General features: G+C 46.6%; 1 protein-coding gene across 13 annotated transcripts in view; it reads left to right on the top strand.

The window, feature by feature from the left end:
* LOC147120445 (RNA-binding motif, single-stranded-interacting protein 1-like) overlaps window positions 1-20,297 on the top strand; it is a 661,270-nt gene that overhangs the window by 352,319 nt on the left and 288,654 nt on the right. The window contains exon 1 of one of the 13 annotated variants that reach the window (XM_085986399.1): window positions 13,312-13,546. The exons of 11 other annotated variants lie outside the window; for them this stretch is intronic. In XM_085986399.1, coding sequence (XP_085842525.1) covers window positions 13,481-13,546 — 66 coding nt within the window. In that variant the 5' untranslated portion in view covers window positions 13,312-13,480. Of the gene's footprint in view, window positions 1-13,311; window positions 13,547-20,297 lie in introns of those variants that run through there. One more of the 13 variants, XM_085986404.1, reaches the window with a different exon arrangement.

Raw genomic sequence — 20,297 nt, 5'->3', positions numbered from 1 at the left:
AACGGACGCCTCTACCAATTCCTCAGAGTCCCCTTTGGGGTGACGAATGGGGTCTCGGTCTTCCAGAGGGAGATGGACCGCATGGTCGATGACCACCACTTGCAGGCAACCTTCCCCTACCTCGACAACGTCACCATCTGCGGTCACAACCAGCAGGATCACGACTCAAACCTCGAGAGGTTCCTGAAAACCGCACAAAAACTCAACCTCACTTACGAGGACAAGTGTGTTTTCAACACCACGTGCCTCTGCATACTAGGCAGCGTGGTGGAGAATGGGGAAATCGGACCAGACCCCGACCGATTGCGCCCCCTACGGGAGCTGCCCCTGCCCAACACTCCCAAAGCCCTGAAAAGGTGCTTGGGGTTATTTTCTTATTATGCCCAATGGGTCCCCAACTACTCCGACAAAGCCCGCCCCCTCTTGAAAGCATCCTCTTTTCCGCTCTCTGCTGAGGCCCACGCCGCCTTCAAAATCATTAAGCGGGATATTGAGCGGGCCACGCTACAGGCAGTGGACGAGAACACTCCCTTTCAAGTGGAAAGTGATGCGTCTGACTTTGCCTTGGCGGCCACCCTCAACCAAGCGGGGCGGCCCGTAGCTTTCTTCTCGAGGACCCTCCAAGGGCCCGAGATCAGACACTCCTCCGTGGAAAAGGAGGCCCAAGCCATCGTGGAGGCAGTGCGCCACTGGCGGCACTACCTAGCCGGCAAACGCTTCACCCTACTTACCGACCAGCGGTCGGTAGCGTTTATGTTTAATAATAAACAGAGGAGGAAGATTAAAAATGATAAGATTCTTAGGTGGCGGATCGAGCTCTCCACCTTCGAGTATGACATCATTTACCGGCCAGGGCCCCTTACCGAATCCCCCGATGCCCTCTCACGAGGGATGTGCGCCAGCGCCACCGGGGATCGGCTACAGACCCTCCACAACGACCTCTGCCACCCAGGGGTCACACGGCTGTTCCACTTCATAAAGTCCCGCAACTTACCCTACTCGATTGAGGAAGTTCGGTCTCTGACCAGGAACTGCCGCACTTGCGCTGAGTGCAAGCCTCGGTTCTACCGGCCAGATTGAGCCCACTTAATCAAAGCTACACGGCCCTTTGAGCGGCTCAGCTTAGATTTCAAGGGCCCCCTCCCGTCAGTCGACCGCAATGTTTACTTCCTGAACATTGTGGACGAATACTCCCGTTTCGCATTCGCCTTCCCCTGCCCAGACATGACCAGCGCCACGGTCATTAAATGCCTCAACAGCCTGTTCTGCCTGTTCGGTATGCCGAGCTACATCCATACGTATAGGGGGGCGTCCTTCATGAGTGAAGAGCTACGCTAGTACATGCTGTCCAGGGGGATCGCCACGAGCCGTACCACCAGCTACAACCCCCAGGGTAACGGCCAGGTGGAGCGAGAGAACGGGACAGTATGGAAAGCAGTCACTCTAGCTCTAAGGACCAAGGGCCTCCCTATCTCCCGCTGGCAGGAAGTCCTCCCAGATGTGCTCCATTGGATACGGTCGCTATTGTGTACTGCCACTAATGCCACGCCTCATGAACGAATGTTTGTCTTTCCCCGGAAATCCACCTCAGGCATATCCATGCCGTCATGGCTCTCCACCCCAGGTCCGGTATTTGTACGAAGGCATGTGAGGGGCCACAAGACGGACCCCCTCGTGGAGTCAGTGCACCTACTCCACGCCAACCCCCAATACGCGTATGTCCGGCACGCCGACGGAAGGGAGGACACCGTGTCCATAAAAGACGTCGCCCCAGCTGGTAACGACAACAACCACGACAACAACAACAACAACGATCACAGCAATTCTTACCCACCCACTATCCTTTCACCACCCCCGGAAGAACATCGACCAACGGTGCCCCCACCAACTACCCCTTCAACAACCCTGGCGGCGCCCCCGGCAGAGACCCAGGAGGCCACCGGGGACACCCAGCCGACACCCGCGGCACCACAACAGCTACGTCGGTCACAGAGGACTATCAAACCCCCGAACAGACTAAATCTGTAGAAGGGGTGAATGTGATGAAATATGCCATTCATCAGGCACTGTATTCCCTGTGTTTAGTTTAGTTTCAGTTTCATTTCCTTACCTGTATTGTATTGTGTGTAGGGCTCCGCCCATACCTGGCCCCTACTTAAGCAAGCCCCAGCGTGTCTCACAGCAGTACAGCAGATCGCTGGATGAGAGACACTTCTCCAATGTGTATTACTTTCTGAGTTAATAAAAGCCTTGCTTTGCTCCGTTAACGTCGAGTCTCGGATTCATTGAGGCACATCAGAAGGCATCGTGGCTGCTGCCTGGAAAGCGGGCATTGACAGCTAGGATGAGCTGCCTGTGGTCACACACCAACTGCACGTTGAGCGAATGGTAGCCCTTCCGGTTGCGGTAATCCTCGGCATTCTCTAGAGGTGCCCGCAAAGCCACATGCGTGCAGTCAATGGCGCCCTGCACCATGGGGAAGCCCGCAATGCTGCAAATCCCATTGCACGCTCTTGCTGCTTGTCCACGGTCATGGGGAAGGAGATGAACTGACGTCTCCTTCTGAAAAGGGCATTGGTCACCTGGCGGATGCAGCAATGTACCGCGAACTGGGAGATGTTGGAAATGTCCCCAGTAGCGTATTGGAAGGAGCCGGTGGCATAGAAGTTGAGAGCCACCGTCCCCTTCACTGCCACTGACAGAGACGTCCTGCTCCTGAGCTGTGGCTCCAGATCTCTGCGAAGCAGATGGCAGATCTCAGTGACCACCTCCCTTCTGAGTCGCAGCCTCCGAACACACTGCTCCTCAGACATGTTCAGATATGAGAACTGCTGGCGGTATACCCTGGGTGGGTAAGGCCGCCTTTGCCGACGCATGTTGGCCCTTCTCCGTCTGGCCATGACTGGCACTCTCTCACGGCGTCTCTGAGCCCTTTGAATGCAATGCAGTAAGCCAACGTTTCCACCCATTGCAGCCGCCATTATATGTTTCGAATCAATGCTATGGCACTGAAAGTTAAATACAAGTGCAAAGCTCTGGCCTGAAGCCACAAGTACCTGTGCGAGTGTACAGCCAAACCAGAAAGCTCTCTACCTTTGTCTCTCTCCAAATATCCGTCTCTCACAAAGAAGGAGTGGAGCAAAATGGTTGCCATTTATACTGCAGGAGGAGCCCCCTTTAATTAGCGCCCCGCAGCGACTGGGAACCGTTCCCCTCTACCAGTCGCGGGGGGTGCCAGGCGCACAATAGGCCGGCGCCACTGAATTTCTGGTTCGGGGCGCACAAAGGGCGTTGCACCATGAAATGACGTCAGGATCTGCACGCGCAGCTGAGCGGGCTCTGCGGTTTCGCGCCGCCACTAAATCTTAACTGAATTTCGCGGGAGGCGCAGATCGCGCCGCGACCGGGCACTAGCCGCTTAGCACCCCACTTCTCCTCCTCCTAAGGCGCTAGCGGCTGGCGCAAACAACTGAATTTCTAGGCCGATATGTTTAAAGTTGACATTGAATGCACTTTGGCAGAAGGAACAGGGAGAGGCAATATATACTTAATGGCACAGTTTTAAAGAGTGTGCAGGGACAGAGAGACCTGGGAGTTAATGTGCATAGGTCCCTGAAGGTGGCAGGACATATTGAGAGTGGTGAGCAAAACATATGGGATTTTGGGCTTCATAAATAGAGGTATTGAGTACAAAAGTAGAGACGTTATGCTGAACCTTTATAAAACGCTGGTTAGGCCACAACTGGAGTATTGTGTCCAGTTCTGGTCACCACACTTTAGGAAGGATGTGAAGGCCCTTGAGAGGGTGTAGAGGAGATTTACCAGAATGGTTCTGGGAATGGGAGATCTTAGCTACAAGGACAGGTTGGAGAAGCTGGATTTGTTTTCATTAGAGCAAAGGAGGATGAGGGGTGATTTGATAGAGGTGTACAAGATTATGATGGGTTTGGATAGGCTAGACAGGGAAAGGCTGTTCCCACTAGTTGATGGTACAAGGACTAGGGGACAGAGAATTAAGGTTTTGGGCAAGAGATACAGGGGGAATGTGTGGGAAAACTTTTTTACACAGCGAGTGGCGATGACCTGGAACTCGCTGCCAATGGAAGTGGTGGAAACGGACACACTCAATGTTTTCAAAGGGAGACTGGATAGGCACTTGAGGGAAATAAACTTGCAGGGCTATGGGAATAGAGCGGGGGAATGGGACTGACTGGATTGCTCTACAGAGAGCTGGCATGGACTTGATGGGCCAAGTGGCCTCCTTTTGTGCCGTTATGACTCTATGAATGAGTGATCAGGGAATTTAAAGCTGATGCTGGATATGAGGAAAATCTGAAGCATTGACCTGTCAGGAGGGAAGTCCAAAAAGGAAGTTAGGGAAAACTCTGAGGCATAAAGAGAAAGAGGGCTCTCAGACATGAAGATGTGAGTGGGATTTTGGGAAGTAAGGCAGGAAGAACTTCAAAACTATAGAATAAGCTGGTGAGAGTAACTTTGAAATACAAAATAAATGGAAAAAATGGGCTTTCTCATCAAGTCTGTGTAATTTTAGAAATTTTGAAGAATTGTCACTTAATTTTTCACACTATAAGTAAAATATTATTCCACAATAATCTTACCCACTGTTCCATCATTTCTCTCCATATTGTATGTGGGCTATTCAAGTGCATGAGGGAGACCACACAGCAAAATGTGGAAAATCTAGATCCATTAGAGTCTACAATTGTTTTCTGGTTTTGTGTGACATTTCCTAAAGGCAGCCTGGAATGACTCAATAGTTTAAGAAGTTAGGGTAGTGATGATCTTGATAACTACTGCCCAGGAGATCTTCGTGCTTTAAATTTCCTGCCACAGCACTACCCCTCCCTGCTCCATGAAGTTACCCCTCGCCACTGCAGAGAGCCAGGACCGGCTAGTGTGTCAGGAAAAATTGGGATGGGGGTCTCTGCTGTTACGTGGAGGACTCGAGAGTCAGGGGAAGGGGCTCAGGAAGGAGAATACAGGTTGGAGGGGTCAGGTGACCGATCGGGAATGGGGGTTGAGGATGGGGGCTTGGGACAGAGAGAGGGAGACTGGGGAATGGAGGGTCTGGGGAGATAAGAAGACCGGGAAAAGGAGGATCGGGGGAGAGAGGGAGACTAAGTAAATGAGGGTTGATGAGAGAGGGAGTCAAGAATGGGGGTCGGGGACAGAGGGAGACTGGGGGTTGAGGTAATTGGGGTTCAAGCGGGAGGAGAGAGTACGATGGGAATGGCGTGTAGGTGGGAGTGGAAACCAGCCTTTTCTAAAGAGCCGGGAGCAGAAGCAGCAGTAACAAGGTGAGTGGGAGCGGCGCTGAGACAGGAGCAGCCAGGAAACGGGTGAGTGAAACCTGGGGGCTTCACTGTGGGTAAACAGTGAACGATTGTTGCCACTGGTGGGCGAATGGGGAACAAGGGACAGAAGGCTGAGGATTCTCACTGGAAGAACCAAGGGGGAAGGGAGAAGAAAGGATCTTGAACTGAAAGCTATTCTACCCTGGGATGCTTCACCACAAGTGGCTATTGAGTTAGAGACTAGAATATGATTTTAAAAAGAATGGGAGAAAAGGAGGAATATAAAATAGTCTGGGAGGAATGGGGTTACAGGAGAGAGCACCAACACTGGCACAGGTACCGGGAGTCAAGTGGCCTCCTCCTGTGCTGTAATTTTGATCAGTCTATGAAAACTCTCCTTTATTGTGTCTGAGCCCATGGAGTGATTTAGAAATGTTGGTGCTGAGATGAGTACAGGAGGATAGCAAAATACTGCGGATGCTGGAAATCCGAAATAACAACAGAAAATGCTGGAGTAACTCAACAGGCCAGGCAACATCCATGGAGAGAAAATAGAGTCAACGTTTCGAGTCAAACTCTTTGTCAAGACTGGAAAGGCACAGGAAATGAAATAGATTGAGAGGCCAGGCTGGGAGAGAACAGAAGAGAAGTGAAGAGACATTAAGAGGTATTCAAAACGAGACGAGATGGTGATAGGACTAGTGGAGACAAAAGACGGCTCTAGATTAGGTGTGAAGTGTGCTGGCAGAATGAGAGACAGCTGCCATGTGGGAGAGAGAGAAAAAAGTGGGGGGGGGGGGGAGGAAAAGGGCCAAAACAAAGGTGGGGATAAAAAAATAAGTAAAAATGTAATGGGGGCTGAGGTTATGATCTGAAATTGTTGAACTCGATATTGAGTCCAGAAGGCTGTAAAGTGCCTAATCGGAAGATGAGGTGCTGTTTATCGAGTTTACGCTGAGCTTCCGTGGAACAATGCAAGAGCCCAAGTACAGTGAGGTCCGAGTGGGAATGGGGCGGTGAATTAAAATGACAGGCGACCGGAAGCTCAGGGTCATCCTTACGGACTGAACGGAGGTGTTCCGCAAAGCGGTCACCCAATCTGCGTTTGGTCTCCCCAATGTAGAGGAGACCACATCGTGAGCAGCGAATACAGTATACTAGATTGCAAGAAGTACAAGTAAATCGCTGTTTCACCTGGAAGGGGTGTTTGGGGCCTGGATAGTGGGAAGGGGGGAGGTATAAAGGCAGGTGTTGCATCTCCTGCGCTTGCACGGGAAGGTGCTGGGCGAAGGGGAAGGGGTGCTGGGGGTGATAGAGGAGTGGACTAGGGTGTCTCGGAGGGAGCGGTCCCTACGGAATGCTGAAAGGGGAGGGGAAGATGCGTTTGGTGGTGGGATCACTTTGGAGGTGGCAGAAATGGCGGAGGATGATCCGCTGAATGTGGAGGCTGGTGGGGTGAAAGGTGAGGACAAGGGGAACCCTATCGTGGTTATGAGGGGTATCTAAGTTTTACCAGTATTTCTATTAGTTATTGGCACAATATCAGCCAGTTACTATTAGTTAGTGCTGGAAGCAAAGTTCCTCCCACCTCTGCTTTCCCCTCTGAGAATCGCTCCCCATCCTTTGGTTTCCCTTCTTCTCTGCCCCCGGATTCCCTTCTTTGCCTGCTCACAGGTGACCTCCTGGTTCTTGGAACTTCTCGCACAACAGCTGCTGGTATGAAATCATGAGCAAAGATACTCAACTGCAGGGGACTCGACTTTTATAAGATAAATGCCATAACATTTGTAGACATCACCTGGTCGGTGTCACATGATCAAACCTCCAGGATTGCCTCCAACTAGCATTGGCAATCCTAGGGAAATTAGGGATAGCATAAGATCCAAGGAGAGGACATATAAATTGGCCAGAAAAAGCAATAATCCTGAGGATTGGGAGCAGTTTAGGATTCAACAAAGGAGGACAAAGGGATTAATTAAGAAAGGGAAAATAGATTATGAGAGTAAGCTTGCAGGGAACATAAAAACTGACTGTAAAAGCTTTTATAGATATGTGAAGAGAAAAAGATTGGTGAAGTCAAGCGTAGGTCCCTTGCAGTCAGAATCAGGGGAATTTATAATGGGGAACAAAGAAATGGCAGACCAACTAAATACATATTTTGGTTCTGTCTTCACAAAGGAGGACACAAATAACCTCCCAGAGATGCAGGGGAACATAGGGTCTGATGAAAGGGTGGAACTGAACAAAATCAGTATTTGTAGGGAAATGGTGTTAGGAAAATTGATGGGACTGAAGGCCGATAAATCCCCAGGGCCTGATAATCTACATCCTAGGGTACTTAAGGAAGTGGCCCTAGAAATAGTAGATGCGTTGCCGGTCATCTTCCAGAACTCGATAGACTCTGGAACAGTACCCATGGATTGGAGGGTAGCTAATGTTACCCCACTATTCAAAAAAGGTGGTAGAGAAAAAACGGGGAATTATAGACCGGTAAGCCTGACATTGGTAGTGGGGAAAATGCTAGAGTCCATTATAAAAGATGTAATAGCAGAGCACTTGGAAAGCAGTGACAGGATCGGACAAAGTCAACATGGATTTACAAAAGGTAAATTATGCTTGACTAATCTACTGGAATTTTTTGAGGATGTAGCTGGTAAAATAGATAAGGGAGAACCAGTGGATGTGGTGTATTTGGACTTTCAGAAGGCTTTCGATAAGGTCCCGCAGAAGAGATTAGCGTGCAAAATTAAGGCACATGGGATTGGGGGCAAGGTATTGACTTGAATAGAGAACTGGTTGGCGGACAGAAAGCAAAGAGTTGGAATAAACGGGTTGTTTTCCGAGTGGCAGGCAGTGACTAGTGGGGTACCGCAAGGATCGGTCCTAGGACCCCAGCTGTTCACAATATATATTAATGATCTGGACGAGGGAATTGGATGTAATATCTCCAAATTTGCAGATGACACAAAGCTGGGTGGGAGGGTATGCTGTGAGGAGGATGTCGTGAAACTCCAGTACGATTTGGACAGGTTGGGTGATTGGGCAGAAACATGGCAAATGCACTATAATGTGGATAAATGTGAGGTTATCAACTTTGGTGGCAAAAACAGGAAGGCAGATTATTTTTTGAATGGCAATAGATTGGGAGAAGGGGAAGTGCAGAGAGATCTGGGTGTTCTTGTGTACCAGTCGCTGAAGGTAAGCATGCAGGTGCAGCAGGCGGTTAAGAAGGCAAATGGTATGTTGGCCTTCGTAGCAAGAGGGTTCGAGTACAGGAACAAGGATGTCTTGCTACAGTTGTACAGGGCCTTGGTGAGACCGCACCTTGAGTATTGTGTGCAGTTTTGGTCGCCTTATCTGAGGAAGGATGTTCTTGCCATGGAAGGAGTGCAGCGAAGATTCACCAGGCTGATACCTGGGATGGCAGGAATGACGTATGAGGAGAGATTGTGTCGATTGGGCTTATACTCGCTGGAGTTTAGAAGATTGAGAGAGGATCTCATCGAAACCTATAAAATTCTGTCAGGCCTGGACAGACTAGCTGCTGGAAGGATGTTCCCGATGGTCGGGGAATCCAGAACCAGGGGTCATAGTCTAAGGATAAGGGGTAGGACATTTAGGACTGAAATGAGGAGGAATTTCTTCACCCAGAGAGTGGTGAACCTGTGGAATTCTCCTCTCAATCTTCTAAACTCCAGCGAGTATAAGCCCAATCGACCCAATCTCTCCTCATACGTCATTCCTGCCATCCCAGGTATTAGCCTGGTGAATCTTTGCTGCACTCCCTCCATGGCACTAACGTCCTTCCTCAAGTAAGGCGACCAAAACTGCACACAATACTCAAGGTGCGGTCTCACCAAGGCCCTGTACAACTGTAGCAAGACATCCTTGTTCCTGTACTCGAACCCTCTTGCTACGAAGGCCAACATACCATTTGCCTTCTTAATCGATCTCATCGAAACCTATAAAATTCTGTCAGGCCTGGACAGACTAGATGCAGGAAGGATGTTTCTGATGGCCAGGGAGTCCAGAACCAGGGGTCATAGTCTAAGGATAAGGGGTAAGCCATTTAGCACTGAAATGAGGAGGAATTTCTTCACCCAGAGAGTGGTGAACCTGTGGAATTCTCTGCCACAGAGGGCGGTGGAGGCCAGTTCATTAAATATATTCAAGAAGGAGTTGGATATATTTCTTAAGGCTAAAGGGATCAAGGGATATGGGGAGAAGGCAGGGACAGGGTACTGAATTTGGATGATCAGCCATGATCTCCTTGAATGGCGGAGCAGGCTCAAAGGGCCGAATGGCCTACTCCTGCTCCTATCTTCTATGTTTCTAGCCACAGAAAGTGCAGTGCCCGTGGTGGAGGTGCACTGCAGGTGAGGTTGCAGCATGTGGCTTAAGTCATTACAGCTTCCCATGTGAAACGCAGCTTTCACAAGCACGTGGATCAAATGGCAGTTAGGGCATCACAGTCTGTATATTGGGGATATCTTTAGGTGGAAGCCTTATGTCTCCTGTGGTGTCTGTCCAGGCTGGCCTTACTCTGTTCCTCCACAAAGCTCAGATAGAGAGGCATTCTTCCTGGAAATGTTAGCCTCTATTGAATGGATGAGTGGGGGGTGTGGGGGAGGGATCAGGGTGGGTATGAAAGCCTCACAACAGAATGACACAGTTGTCAGTAGGGGAAAGAAACAAGAAAAAAGGTTTGGAAAATGGTGCAATCAGGAAGATTTTAACGGGATTGTTCAATTGTCTACTGTGGCCCTTTAAATTGACTTCCACCTTTTCTAGCATCTAACAAATCTGGGCACTTGTAGATGTAGCCTTCAGTTACGGCAGGTGTAAATGAGGCGGTAATGATAACAAAATTATACATAACATCACCATGTCATTACTGCCTCATTTAAATGCACCTGCCTGTAGTTGAATGGGTGCTTCCAACATGTAGCAGAAGTAATGCTGGAAAATATGTCAGACCTAAAAAAACGAGCAGGGATCCCGTGCAACAGGTTCCTGCCCAATTTTCGGTTCTTGCCTGTTAACGAACCACCCAAAATTGAGCAGTAAAACAGGGAAATTTAGGCTAATGAACCTACAGACCAGGAATTTCACAGAATTATACAGCACAGGAGGCCATTTGGCCCATTGTGCCTGTGCTGGCTCTTTGAAAGAGCTATCCAATTAGTCCTATTGCCCCGCTCTTTTCCCACAGCATGTTCCTTTTCAAGTACAGTATATATCCAATTCCCTTCTGATAGTTGCTATTGAATCTGCTTCCACCACCCTTTCCAGCAATGCATTCCACTTATGCCTGACCAGCCAGAAATGCCTAATAACCATGTACCTTTTAACAGAATCATTAAACCATTTGAGAAGTAATTTGGGCTAAATCACTTCAGTTGTTTTTCCATAATACTGTATTCTCTCCTCATTCCAACCATGAGATACTAATCAAACCATAATTAAATTGAGGACATTGTGACCATTTAATCTTTTGGAAGTCACAGAGAGGAATGACAACAGAGTGACAAAATGCTCCCAGCAGGAATCAGCAAAGCTTGGTTCAATACATTTTGGCCTGGATGTTTCCGCTAGGTTGACATTTTTTTTCCCAGCGCAATTTGCCTGAAATTGGCCAAACCAGCGCAAAAGATCGCAGAATTTCAAGCACAAATCGAGTTTCCGCAATCTTTTGCGCTAGTTTAAAAAGCATTGCACTAGAAGCTGGCCCAGCCCACAAAACTGACCATGCCCCCAGATCGCTTTAATCACCATTGTGAGTTTCCACTAATTGCGCCCGCTTGCAGGCCTTTGAGGATGCTCTTTAAAATTAAGCTGTTTTTTTGGGGGGTGCAAGGACACTAGTAGGCACCTTTTTGAATATAATTTTTAAAAACAATTTACTAAGAAACTGACTACTGTACACCAATATAATTAGCAAATGGCTCTGTATAGTTTTTTAAAGTCATTTTCAGTTATTTAAAATCGGGTTACTCACAGGTAGTGGATTTGACACTGTGATTAAAAATGCTTATTTTTTGTGATAAACCATTTTCAGCTGTATTAATCAAGTTGCACCAAGTTACCACTCTTAAATATATCCAGGAATATTTTTTAAAGCAAAATATTTTTAAAATTATGTTCTAAAACGCTGCCCACTTCTCCATGTATTGGAGCTTACAGTGTAAAATCAGGGCAATCTAGCTCCTCGCGTGCAGTGAGAATCCTCAATATCCATACCTGTATTCCCTATTCGTCCACAAGTGATACAACCTTTCACTATTTATCCACAATAAGGTCCCCAGGTTTCACTCACCCCTTTTACTGGCTGCTCCTTTCTCGGTGCCGCACCCTCTCACCATGTTGCTGCGGCTGCTCTCGGCTCTGCAGGAAAGGCTGGGCCCCACGCTCACCCCACCCCATTCCCCAGTCCTCTCTTCACCCGCCCGACCCCCAAACTTACAATCCCTTTCCATAGTCTCACTCGCTACCCCGAGCCCCCATCCTTGACCCATTTCCCAGTCTCTTTCCCCTCAACCCCATATCATTTGTCACCCTCTGTGACCCCCCCAGTTCCCTTTCGCCCTCTTCCCAGCCTCCCTTTGCCCTCTTCCCTTATCCCCCAGTCCCTAGTCACCCTCTCCCTGACCCCCTATCACCCCACTCCCAGTCCTTTTTCTTCCTCTCCCTTCCCAGCCCCCACCCCTTGAGTTCCCAAGTATCCCGACCCTCAATCTCCTGCCTCCTAGTCTCTGGTCATCCTTTTCCAGTCCAGCCCAACCCCGCACCTCTCCCCACTCCTTGAGTTTAGAAAGTTGGAGGGTGATTTAATGAAGATGTTCAAAATGATAGAGATACAATGGGGCAGGCGAAGAGAAATTGTTTCCTCTGGTAGGGGATTCTAGAAAAAGGGGCACCATCGTAATCTTATAATCTTAGAGCTAGGCTATTTAAGAGTGAAATCAGGAAGCACTTTTTCATACAGAGAGTAGTGGAAATCTGGAACGTTCTCTCCCAAAAGTAGGTGCTGGGTCAATTGAAATTTTCAATACCGAGAGTGATGGTTTTTTGTTAGGTAAGGGTGTCAAGGGATGTAGAACAAAGGCGGGTAAATAGATTTGAGGTACAGATCAGCCATAATCTAATTGAATGATGGAACAAGCTAGAGAGGCTGAATGGCCTATTCTTGTTGCTATATTCCTATGTTCTTGTCTAAGTAGCTATTCTTTAAATGTGAGTCTAGGGAGTTGGCGTCAGCAGGTTATCTGACTACCAGGGCTGAGGACATCACAGCATGCCTGATCCTGTCCTGACTCTCTCACTGAGCAGCAACTTAAGGCTTCCCTCTCACATTTGTTAGTGTTTGTGTGGATTACTCACCTGAACAGTTCAGTTTGAACGTCATTCCTTATTCATTAGCCACCAGCCTAACCTGTGAAAATGTTATGCATCTGAATTCTTAAGTAGTTGTAGTATTGGAAATTTAAACTGTTTACTAATTAAATTTAATTTTAAACTACATCATGCTTTATACATCCCCCTCTTAAGTCTGCATCTTTGCTAATTATATATAAATTTGTTGAAAACACTAATCTTCTTAGAAGTGCACCCATACTGTATAATACTGAAATATTTACTCTTCCAGTGCATGGATAAAATTAAGTCCAGTAGCTGTTACCTCTTCATTTACTTTACACAGATACAACTTTAGTACATAAACAGGCACTTTGTGTTCCTGATTGTTGCACACAGTTGTGTATAGATTGTTATTATATTTATAGTTTTATTTTTCACAATTTTTGCTAAGGAAGTCAGTACAAGAAAATTGTTCCTGTTAGTATTTTTCATACTAAATACAATAAATTCTGTTTTTATTCTTTTTTGCATTACATGCTGCGCTCTATAGAAACACAGGAGCCTGAGGCAGAATGCCATTCATTCATCAATGTGATCTCCGTTTGCCTCCTCCCTCTGCCCTGTGGTTTTCAGACTCCTCCCAAAACTAAGGCCTACTGATCTGCCAGTAAAACTCTGTGCACAGCAGCGAGCTATGTGGTGTTCCTCCACAAACAGGCTGATTTGCAGATTCGCTGTTTGAGGCTTGCTTCCTGTGCAACATACTCTCACTCGTGTGAGTTGACTGTGTGACACTAAGGACTGTAAAGATGCTGCTGTCTATGCCACAGATGGGGTTTGGCCCTCGCTCTCACCCTGTACAGCACGCTAAAAAGGTAAATACAAAGCTTTTTGCGTCAGTTGTGCTGTTCAGTGAATTGGTGAGTGAATGTTTTGACAATCTATCTTTGATAGATGCATGAGGTGGCTCTGTGAGCTGGGGAAAACATTTTTTTTAATTGAGGAAATGACCGAGAAGGAAGTTGCAGGAGCTCAGGCACACTCATCAAAGGAAGTCTTGTCATGTTCCCAGCAGCAGAATTCTCAGAATAGTAACCAGGCCAACATCTTTTCATGACTCTGGTCTTTTAAAATTTATGTTTATATTTTAAGTGTGTAACATTATGTATATCGTATTAGTCCTTATGAAAGGTAAATAATTTAAAATGTAGTTTAAGAATACTGAAGTATTTCTGCTTTGTGTATAATGCATTTGATTTGCAGTTTAGAGGAGTATATTTTGTTGTAGATGTGTTAATCATAGAAGGTGATGGTCTGCTCTGAATTAAGAGTGGGTGGATGATTTATTTTAATCCTTTTATAAAAGTTGCACATAATTTCCAGAATTACAAAGTGAAGCCTGCCTTTTCCTTGCTGAGACAGTGGCTGTATATTTTTTTAAATAACCTTCTAGGATTTGCTGTGTGTTACTCTTCAACAGTCAGTCCCAATTTAGTTCCATACTCTGTCAAAAGTGGCACAAAAACAGGAATTAATCCACTCAACAGAGCAGCAGTGTTAGTGTTTTCAGTCCACCCAGAGGGTGTAATACAGGAATGTAATAAATACAGAACTGCACATTTACATTTTATTTGTATTTGTCTTCTTTTACATTTTTATTGTTATCAGCTAAGTGACATTTTACTCTTGTGTATCATTTAAAAGCTATTGTTAGATCCCAAATACAAAATTCCATGTGGCTGTAAATGTTTTTGATCTCATTGTGATCGATCTGCATCAATGAGGTCTGGATATACTCTAAACCTACACTGAAGGTCACTTCAGTAGATTGGTCCTGGAAGAAAAGCAATACCTGTCGCAGTGTGTGGAGCAGAATCAATTCAGATCAGTTTATCAAAAAAAAATATCTGTTCAAAAATGAATAACAGCACAAATCTAGTACTTGCATACAAAGGGAACAACCTGGAATTATTTACCAGTTCTTAGTGTTACAAACAGAAATGCAGAGATTATAAACTGCAAAATAGGCACACTGCTTCTGGCCATTCCAATTCTTTTCAGCTCACAGCTGTGTTTAGGGTAGGGAGAACGAGCACATGTCAAACTGGGGTGACTTGGATATTCTGAAAAATCCAGATGTGCATTAATTTTGAGCTGGATTCAGATACTTTTTTTTTGAGGTGACAGGAGTTATGGGTATGTGCGTTCTGCCAAATGCTGGTGACTGGAATAATTTTTTTAAATTACTTTTTTAAGTAGTGGTTTACACTAGTAGTTGACTTATTTTGTATCTCTTACCTCTGTCAAGTAGTTGGTATTAGTTTGCAGCAGGCTAATGGAGCTCATTTAGTGGAGTCCTTCATGACCCAGGAAACCATTCCTTGCCTGCGGACTAACTTTGGAGCGGGTCAGTGGATCTAATTCATTGGAGTCCCTCATTACTCAGGAAATCTCTTCCTGCTTGTGGACTAGCTTTGGGTTTTTACACTTGCATCCTCCAGATTCAAACTCAAAGCCTGATCTTATTGTAATGCTCATCTCCTGCATTGCTAGTTCTAGGTGTGTGAATTAAATTAACACACTTAGACAAGGAACAGTAGACTCCCGTGAGTTATTGCACTGTGTGGTATGTTACTAAGACATAGAAACAGGAAAAGGCCCAGTGTCAATCCCCGGCCTATGAGCTCAGCTCTGGTGGCAGTGAAGATATGATAGAAGTGTTTAAAGTTAAGAAAGGTTTGGCCAAATTGGATCCAAGTAAGCTTTTCTGACCTGTACAGAATTTAAACACAAAGGGTCACAATTACAAATTAAGAACAACAAAAGAAAATAGGAAATGCAGGAGGAGTGTTTTTACTAAAAGTATGGTAAGTATAGAATAGATATTGGCACGGGTGGTGGAACAAGTATCGTTAATGGGTTTAAGAATGAAATAATTAAACAGGTTTTTGTCAACAAATGGGATTCAGGGTTATTAGAAATACACCAAGGGAATACTGTGGATAGGTGAGTTAGATGGATGAAAGGTCTTCTGACTAAAACTTTTGGTGAGGAGAAGGCCCTCAACTGCTGGTTGCTTGTTTCTCGCCTGAAAAACAGGCGACCGACAGTTGAAAATCTGGTGGGGACCTTGTGCACTCATTTGCCTGCTTTAATCAATTTTCAGGCATGCCTTTAAATTGGTGCCCAGCACTTGTGGCCAGAACAGGAGGGAGGTTATTTAAATATGCAAATTGAGGTTATTCACCTATTGTAGGGCCCCGAGGAGAAACGGGCGAAGCATTCGTGGTGCATGCTAGTCCCATTTTCTGCGGACATTGAGAGGTCCCAATGGATTGTTGGAGGCCTCTCCAAAAAGGTAACTTTAAAAAAAAAAAGAGATTTTTGTGGCGCATTAGTGCTTCTCTGGGCCCCACAACAATCTTCTGGCCCATTGCTGGCCTGTTCCTGCCCCCCTCATCTGACCTTACCTGCTGGCTGGCTGAATGCAGTAGCTCCTCACCAGACTGGCAAGCTGAAGCGGAACGCATGTTTGGCGCCTCCAGTTTGCTGAGAAAAAGCTAATGAGGCTTGAACCTGAAAGTGTTTTTGGGCCTCCCAATTACCACGTTGGGTGGGTGCATCGCTGATATGCCCATTCAGCGCCCAACCTGAAAGTCTCCTCCTATGCTACCATCACGTTTTTAGGTGTCCGTGCCAGTCCAGTGACTTGAGCACATAATCTAGGCTGACACTTCAGTCCAGTACTGAGGGTGTGGTATTGTCAGAAATACCGTCTTTTGGATGAGACGTTAAACTGAGGTGGTCTGAAGTGGATATAAAATATTCCATTGCACTTTTCAAAGTAGTGTAGGGCTGTTTCTCCCGATGTCCTAGCCAACGTTTATCCCTCAACCAACACCACCAAAAACAGATTATCTGGTCATTAATCTCATTGCTATTAGTGAGACCTAGCTGTATTAGTATTGGTTGCTGTATTTGCCTACATTACAACAGTACTTCATTGGTTGTAAAGCATTGTGGGACATCCTGAGATTGTGAAAGGTGCTATATAAATGTTTTCCCTTTTTGTTGTTTGAGCCAGTATCTTCCAATACCACTCAACTTTTACTATTAAGGAGGTAATATACATTCTGATCAAAGTAACTCTTTGTATGGTGACGATGTGGCAATAAAACACAGTGAAACACAGAAATATATTACAGTATGCCACCGTAATGTTCCTGTATTTTGGCGAAGCCTTTTTTTTTTTTACAAGTCTCAATTGATCCTAATGTTCTAAGTCCCGGTGAATAGATATATAATTGTGTGTGTAAGTGTAATACTTGATTAAAGCAATAATTTTGTCCCTCCTAAATACGATTTGACATCTTTACAGTGAGTGATGGAACAATTTACAGTTGATTTACTTTAGTATCAAAAGTTAAGGAAAAGAATATCATTGTATTTCAAAGCCTATACAAGTCAAATGTATTTTTCAAAATATATGGTGCAATAGACTCCTTTTGCAACTATTACTTAGTTTCTCTATGGTGTGGAGATGCCGGTGTTGGACTGGGGTGGACAAATGTAAGAAATCACACAACACCAGGTTATAGTCCAACAGCTTTATTTGAAATCACAAGCTTTCGGAGCGCTGCTCCTTCGTCAGGTGAAGTGGAGAGATGCATAAAAACACAGCTTATATAGTCAGAGAATAATGTCAGATGTTTACAGGTAATCTTTCTAACTGCCATTTATCACACCTCGGCAGAGAGATAATCACAGCAATCAAAGGTGTAAATGGTGTCCAAACAGGTCAGTCAGGAAAACATTACATCAAAGAACAATGAGGTGGACAAATGTCGCAGATGCTGGGGTCTGTATGAAAAACAAAAAAACAGACAAAAAACATTTTTTTTGCTGGAAATCACAGCAGGTCCGGCCGCATCTGTGTGGAGAGAACAAGCCAACGACGACTCGAGTCTGGATGACCCTACGTCAGGTGGGGTTACATGTAGCGTGACATGAACCCAAGATCTCGGTTGAGGCCGTCCTCATGGGTGCGGAACTTGGCTATCAGTTTCTGCTCGACGATTTTGCGTTGTCGTGTGTCTCGAAGGCCGCCTTGGAGAATGCTTACCCGAAGATCGGAGGCTGAATGTCCTTGACTGCTGAAGTGTTCCCCGACTGGGAGGGAACACTCCTGCCTGGCGATTGTTGTGCGGTGTCCGTTCATCCGTTGTCGCAGTGTCTGCATGGTCTCGCCAATGTACCATGCTCCGGGGCATCCTTTCCTGCAACGTATGAGGTAGACAACGTTGGCCGAGTCACATGAGTATGTACCATGTACCTGGTGGGTGGTGTCCTCGCGTGTGATGATGGTATCTGTGCTGATGATCTGGCATGTCTTGCAGAGGTTGCTGTGGCAGGGTTGTGTGGTGTGGTCGCTGTTCTCCTGAAAGCTGGGTAATTTGTTGCAAACTATGGTCTGTTTGAGGTTAGGCGGCTGTTTGAAGGCGAGTAGTGGAGGCGTGGGGATGGCCTTAGCGAGGTGTTCGTCGTCATCGATGACATGTTGAAGGCTGCGAAGAACATGGTGTAGTTTCTCCGCTCCGGGGAAGTACTGGACGACGAAGGGTACTCTGTTGGTTGTGTCCCGTGTTTGTCTTCTGAGGAGGTCTATGCGATTTTTCGCTGTGGCCCGTCGGAACTGTCGATCGACGAGTCGAGCGTCATATCCCGTTCTTACGAGGGCGTCTTTCAGTGTCTGTAGGTGTCCATCGCGTTCCTCCTCGTCTGAGCAGATCCTGTGTATTCGCAGGGCTTGTCCATAGGGGATGGCTTCTTTAACATGGTTAGGGTGGAAGCTGGAGAAGTGGAGCATCCTGAGGTTGTCCGTGGGCTTGCGGTAGAGTGAAGTGCTGAGGTGTCCATCTTTGATGGAGATTCGTGTGTCCAAGAATGAAACCGATTCTGAGGAGTAGTCCATGGTGAGTTTGATGGTGGGATGGAACTTGTTGATGTTATCGTGTAGTCTTTTCAGTGATTCTTCGCCGTGGGTCCATAGGAAGAAAATGTCGTCGATGTATCTGGTGTATAGCGTTGGTTGGAGGTCCACGGACAACCTCAGGATGCTCCACTTCTCCAGCTTCCACCCTAACCACGTTAAAGAAGCCATCCCCTATGGACAAGCCCTGCGAATACACAGGATCTGCTCAGACGAGGAGGAACGCGATGGACACCTACAGACGCTGAAAGACGCCCTCGTAAGAACGGGATATGACGCTCGACTCGTCGATCGACAGTTCCGACGGGCCACAGCGAAAAATCGCATAGACCTCCTCAGAAGACAAACACGGGACACAACCAACAAAGTACCCTTCGTCGTCCAGTACTTCCCCGGAGCGGAGAAACTACACCATGTTCTTCGCAGCCTTCAACATGTCATCGATGACGACGAACACCTCGCTAAGGCCATCCCCACGCCTCCACTACTCGCCTTCAAACAGCCGCCTAACCTCAAACAGACCATAGTTCGCAGCAAATTACCCAGCTTTCAGGAGAACAGCGACCACGACACCACACAACCCTGCCACAGCAACCTCTGCAAGACATGCCAGATCATCAACACAGATACCATCATCACACGTGAGGACACCACCCACCAGGTACATGGTACATACTCATGTGACTCGGCCAACGTTGTCTACCTCATACGTTGCAGGAAAGGATGCCCCGGAGCATGGTACATCGGCGAGACCATGCAGACACTGCGACAACGGATGAACGGACACCGCACAACAATCGCCAGGCAGGAGTGTTCCCTCCCAGTCGGGGAACACTTCAGCAGTCAAGGACATTCAGCCTCCGATCTTCGGGTAAGCATTCTCCAAGGCGGCCTTCGAGACACACGACAACGCAAAATCGTCGAGCAGAAACTGATAGCCAAGTTCCGCACCCATGAGGACGGCCTCAACCGAGATCTTGGGTTCATGTCACGCTACATGTAACCCCACCTGACGTAGGGTCATCCAGACTCGAGTCGTCGTTGGCTTGTTCTCTCCACACAGATGCGGCCGGACCTGCTGTGATTTCCAGCAAAAAAAAAAAATTTTGTCTTTTTTTGTTTTTCATACAGACCCCAGCATCTGCGACATTTGTCCACCTCATTGTTCTTTGATGTAATGTTTTCCTGACTGACCTGTTTGGACACCATTTACACCTTTGATTGCTGTGATTATCTCTCTGCCGAGGTGTGATAAATGGCAGTTAGAAAGATTACCTGTAAACATCTGACATTATTCTCTGACTATATAAGCTGTGTTTTTATGCATCTCTCCACTTCACCTGACGAAGGAGCAGCGCTCCGAAAGCTTGTGATTTCAAATAAAGCTGTTGGACTATAACCTGGTGTTGTGTGATTTCTTACATTAGTTTCTCTAACCAGCAGTTTAAAAAAAAAAAAAAAAATTTTACAGCACCTTGACATAGTTAGTAGCATTTACACCTCTGGGTTAGTGCTTTGTGAATACATGCCCCACAACACCAGGTTGACACTCCACTGTAGTACTGAGGGAATGTTGTATTTTCAAATGTACCATCTTCCTGATATTAAACAGAAGTCTAGTCTGCCTGTTCTTGTGG

Source organism: Somniosus microcephalus, chromosome 4 (assembly GCF_052327205.1).
Source record: "Somniosus microcephalus isolate GS21.2 chromosome 4, FLI_Smic_1.0, whole genome shotgun sequence".
In the NCBI taxonomy this organism is placed as follows: Eukaryota; Metazoa; Chordata; class Chondrichthyes; order Squaliformes; family Somniosidae; genus Somniosus; species Somniosus microcephalus.
Note: the sequence above shows the minus strand (reverse complement) of the source record. Positions and strands in the feature narration are given on the sequence as shown.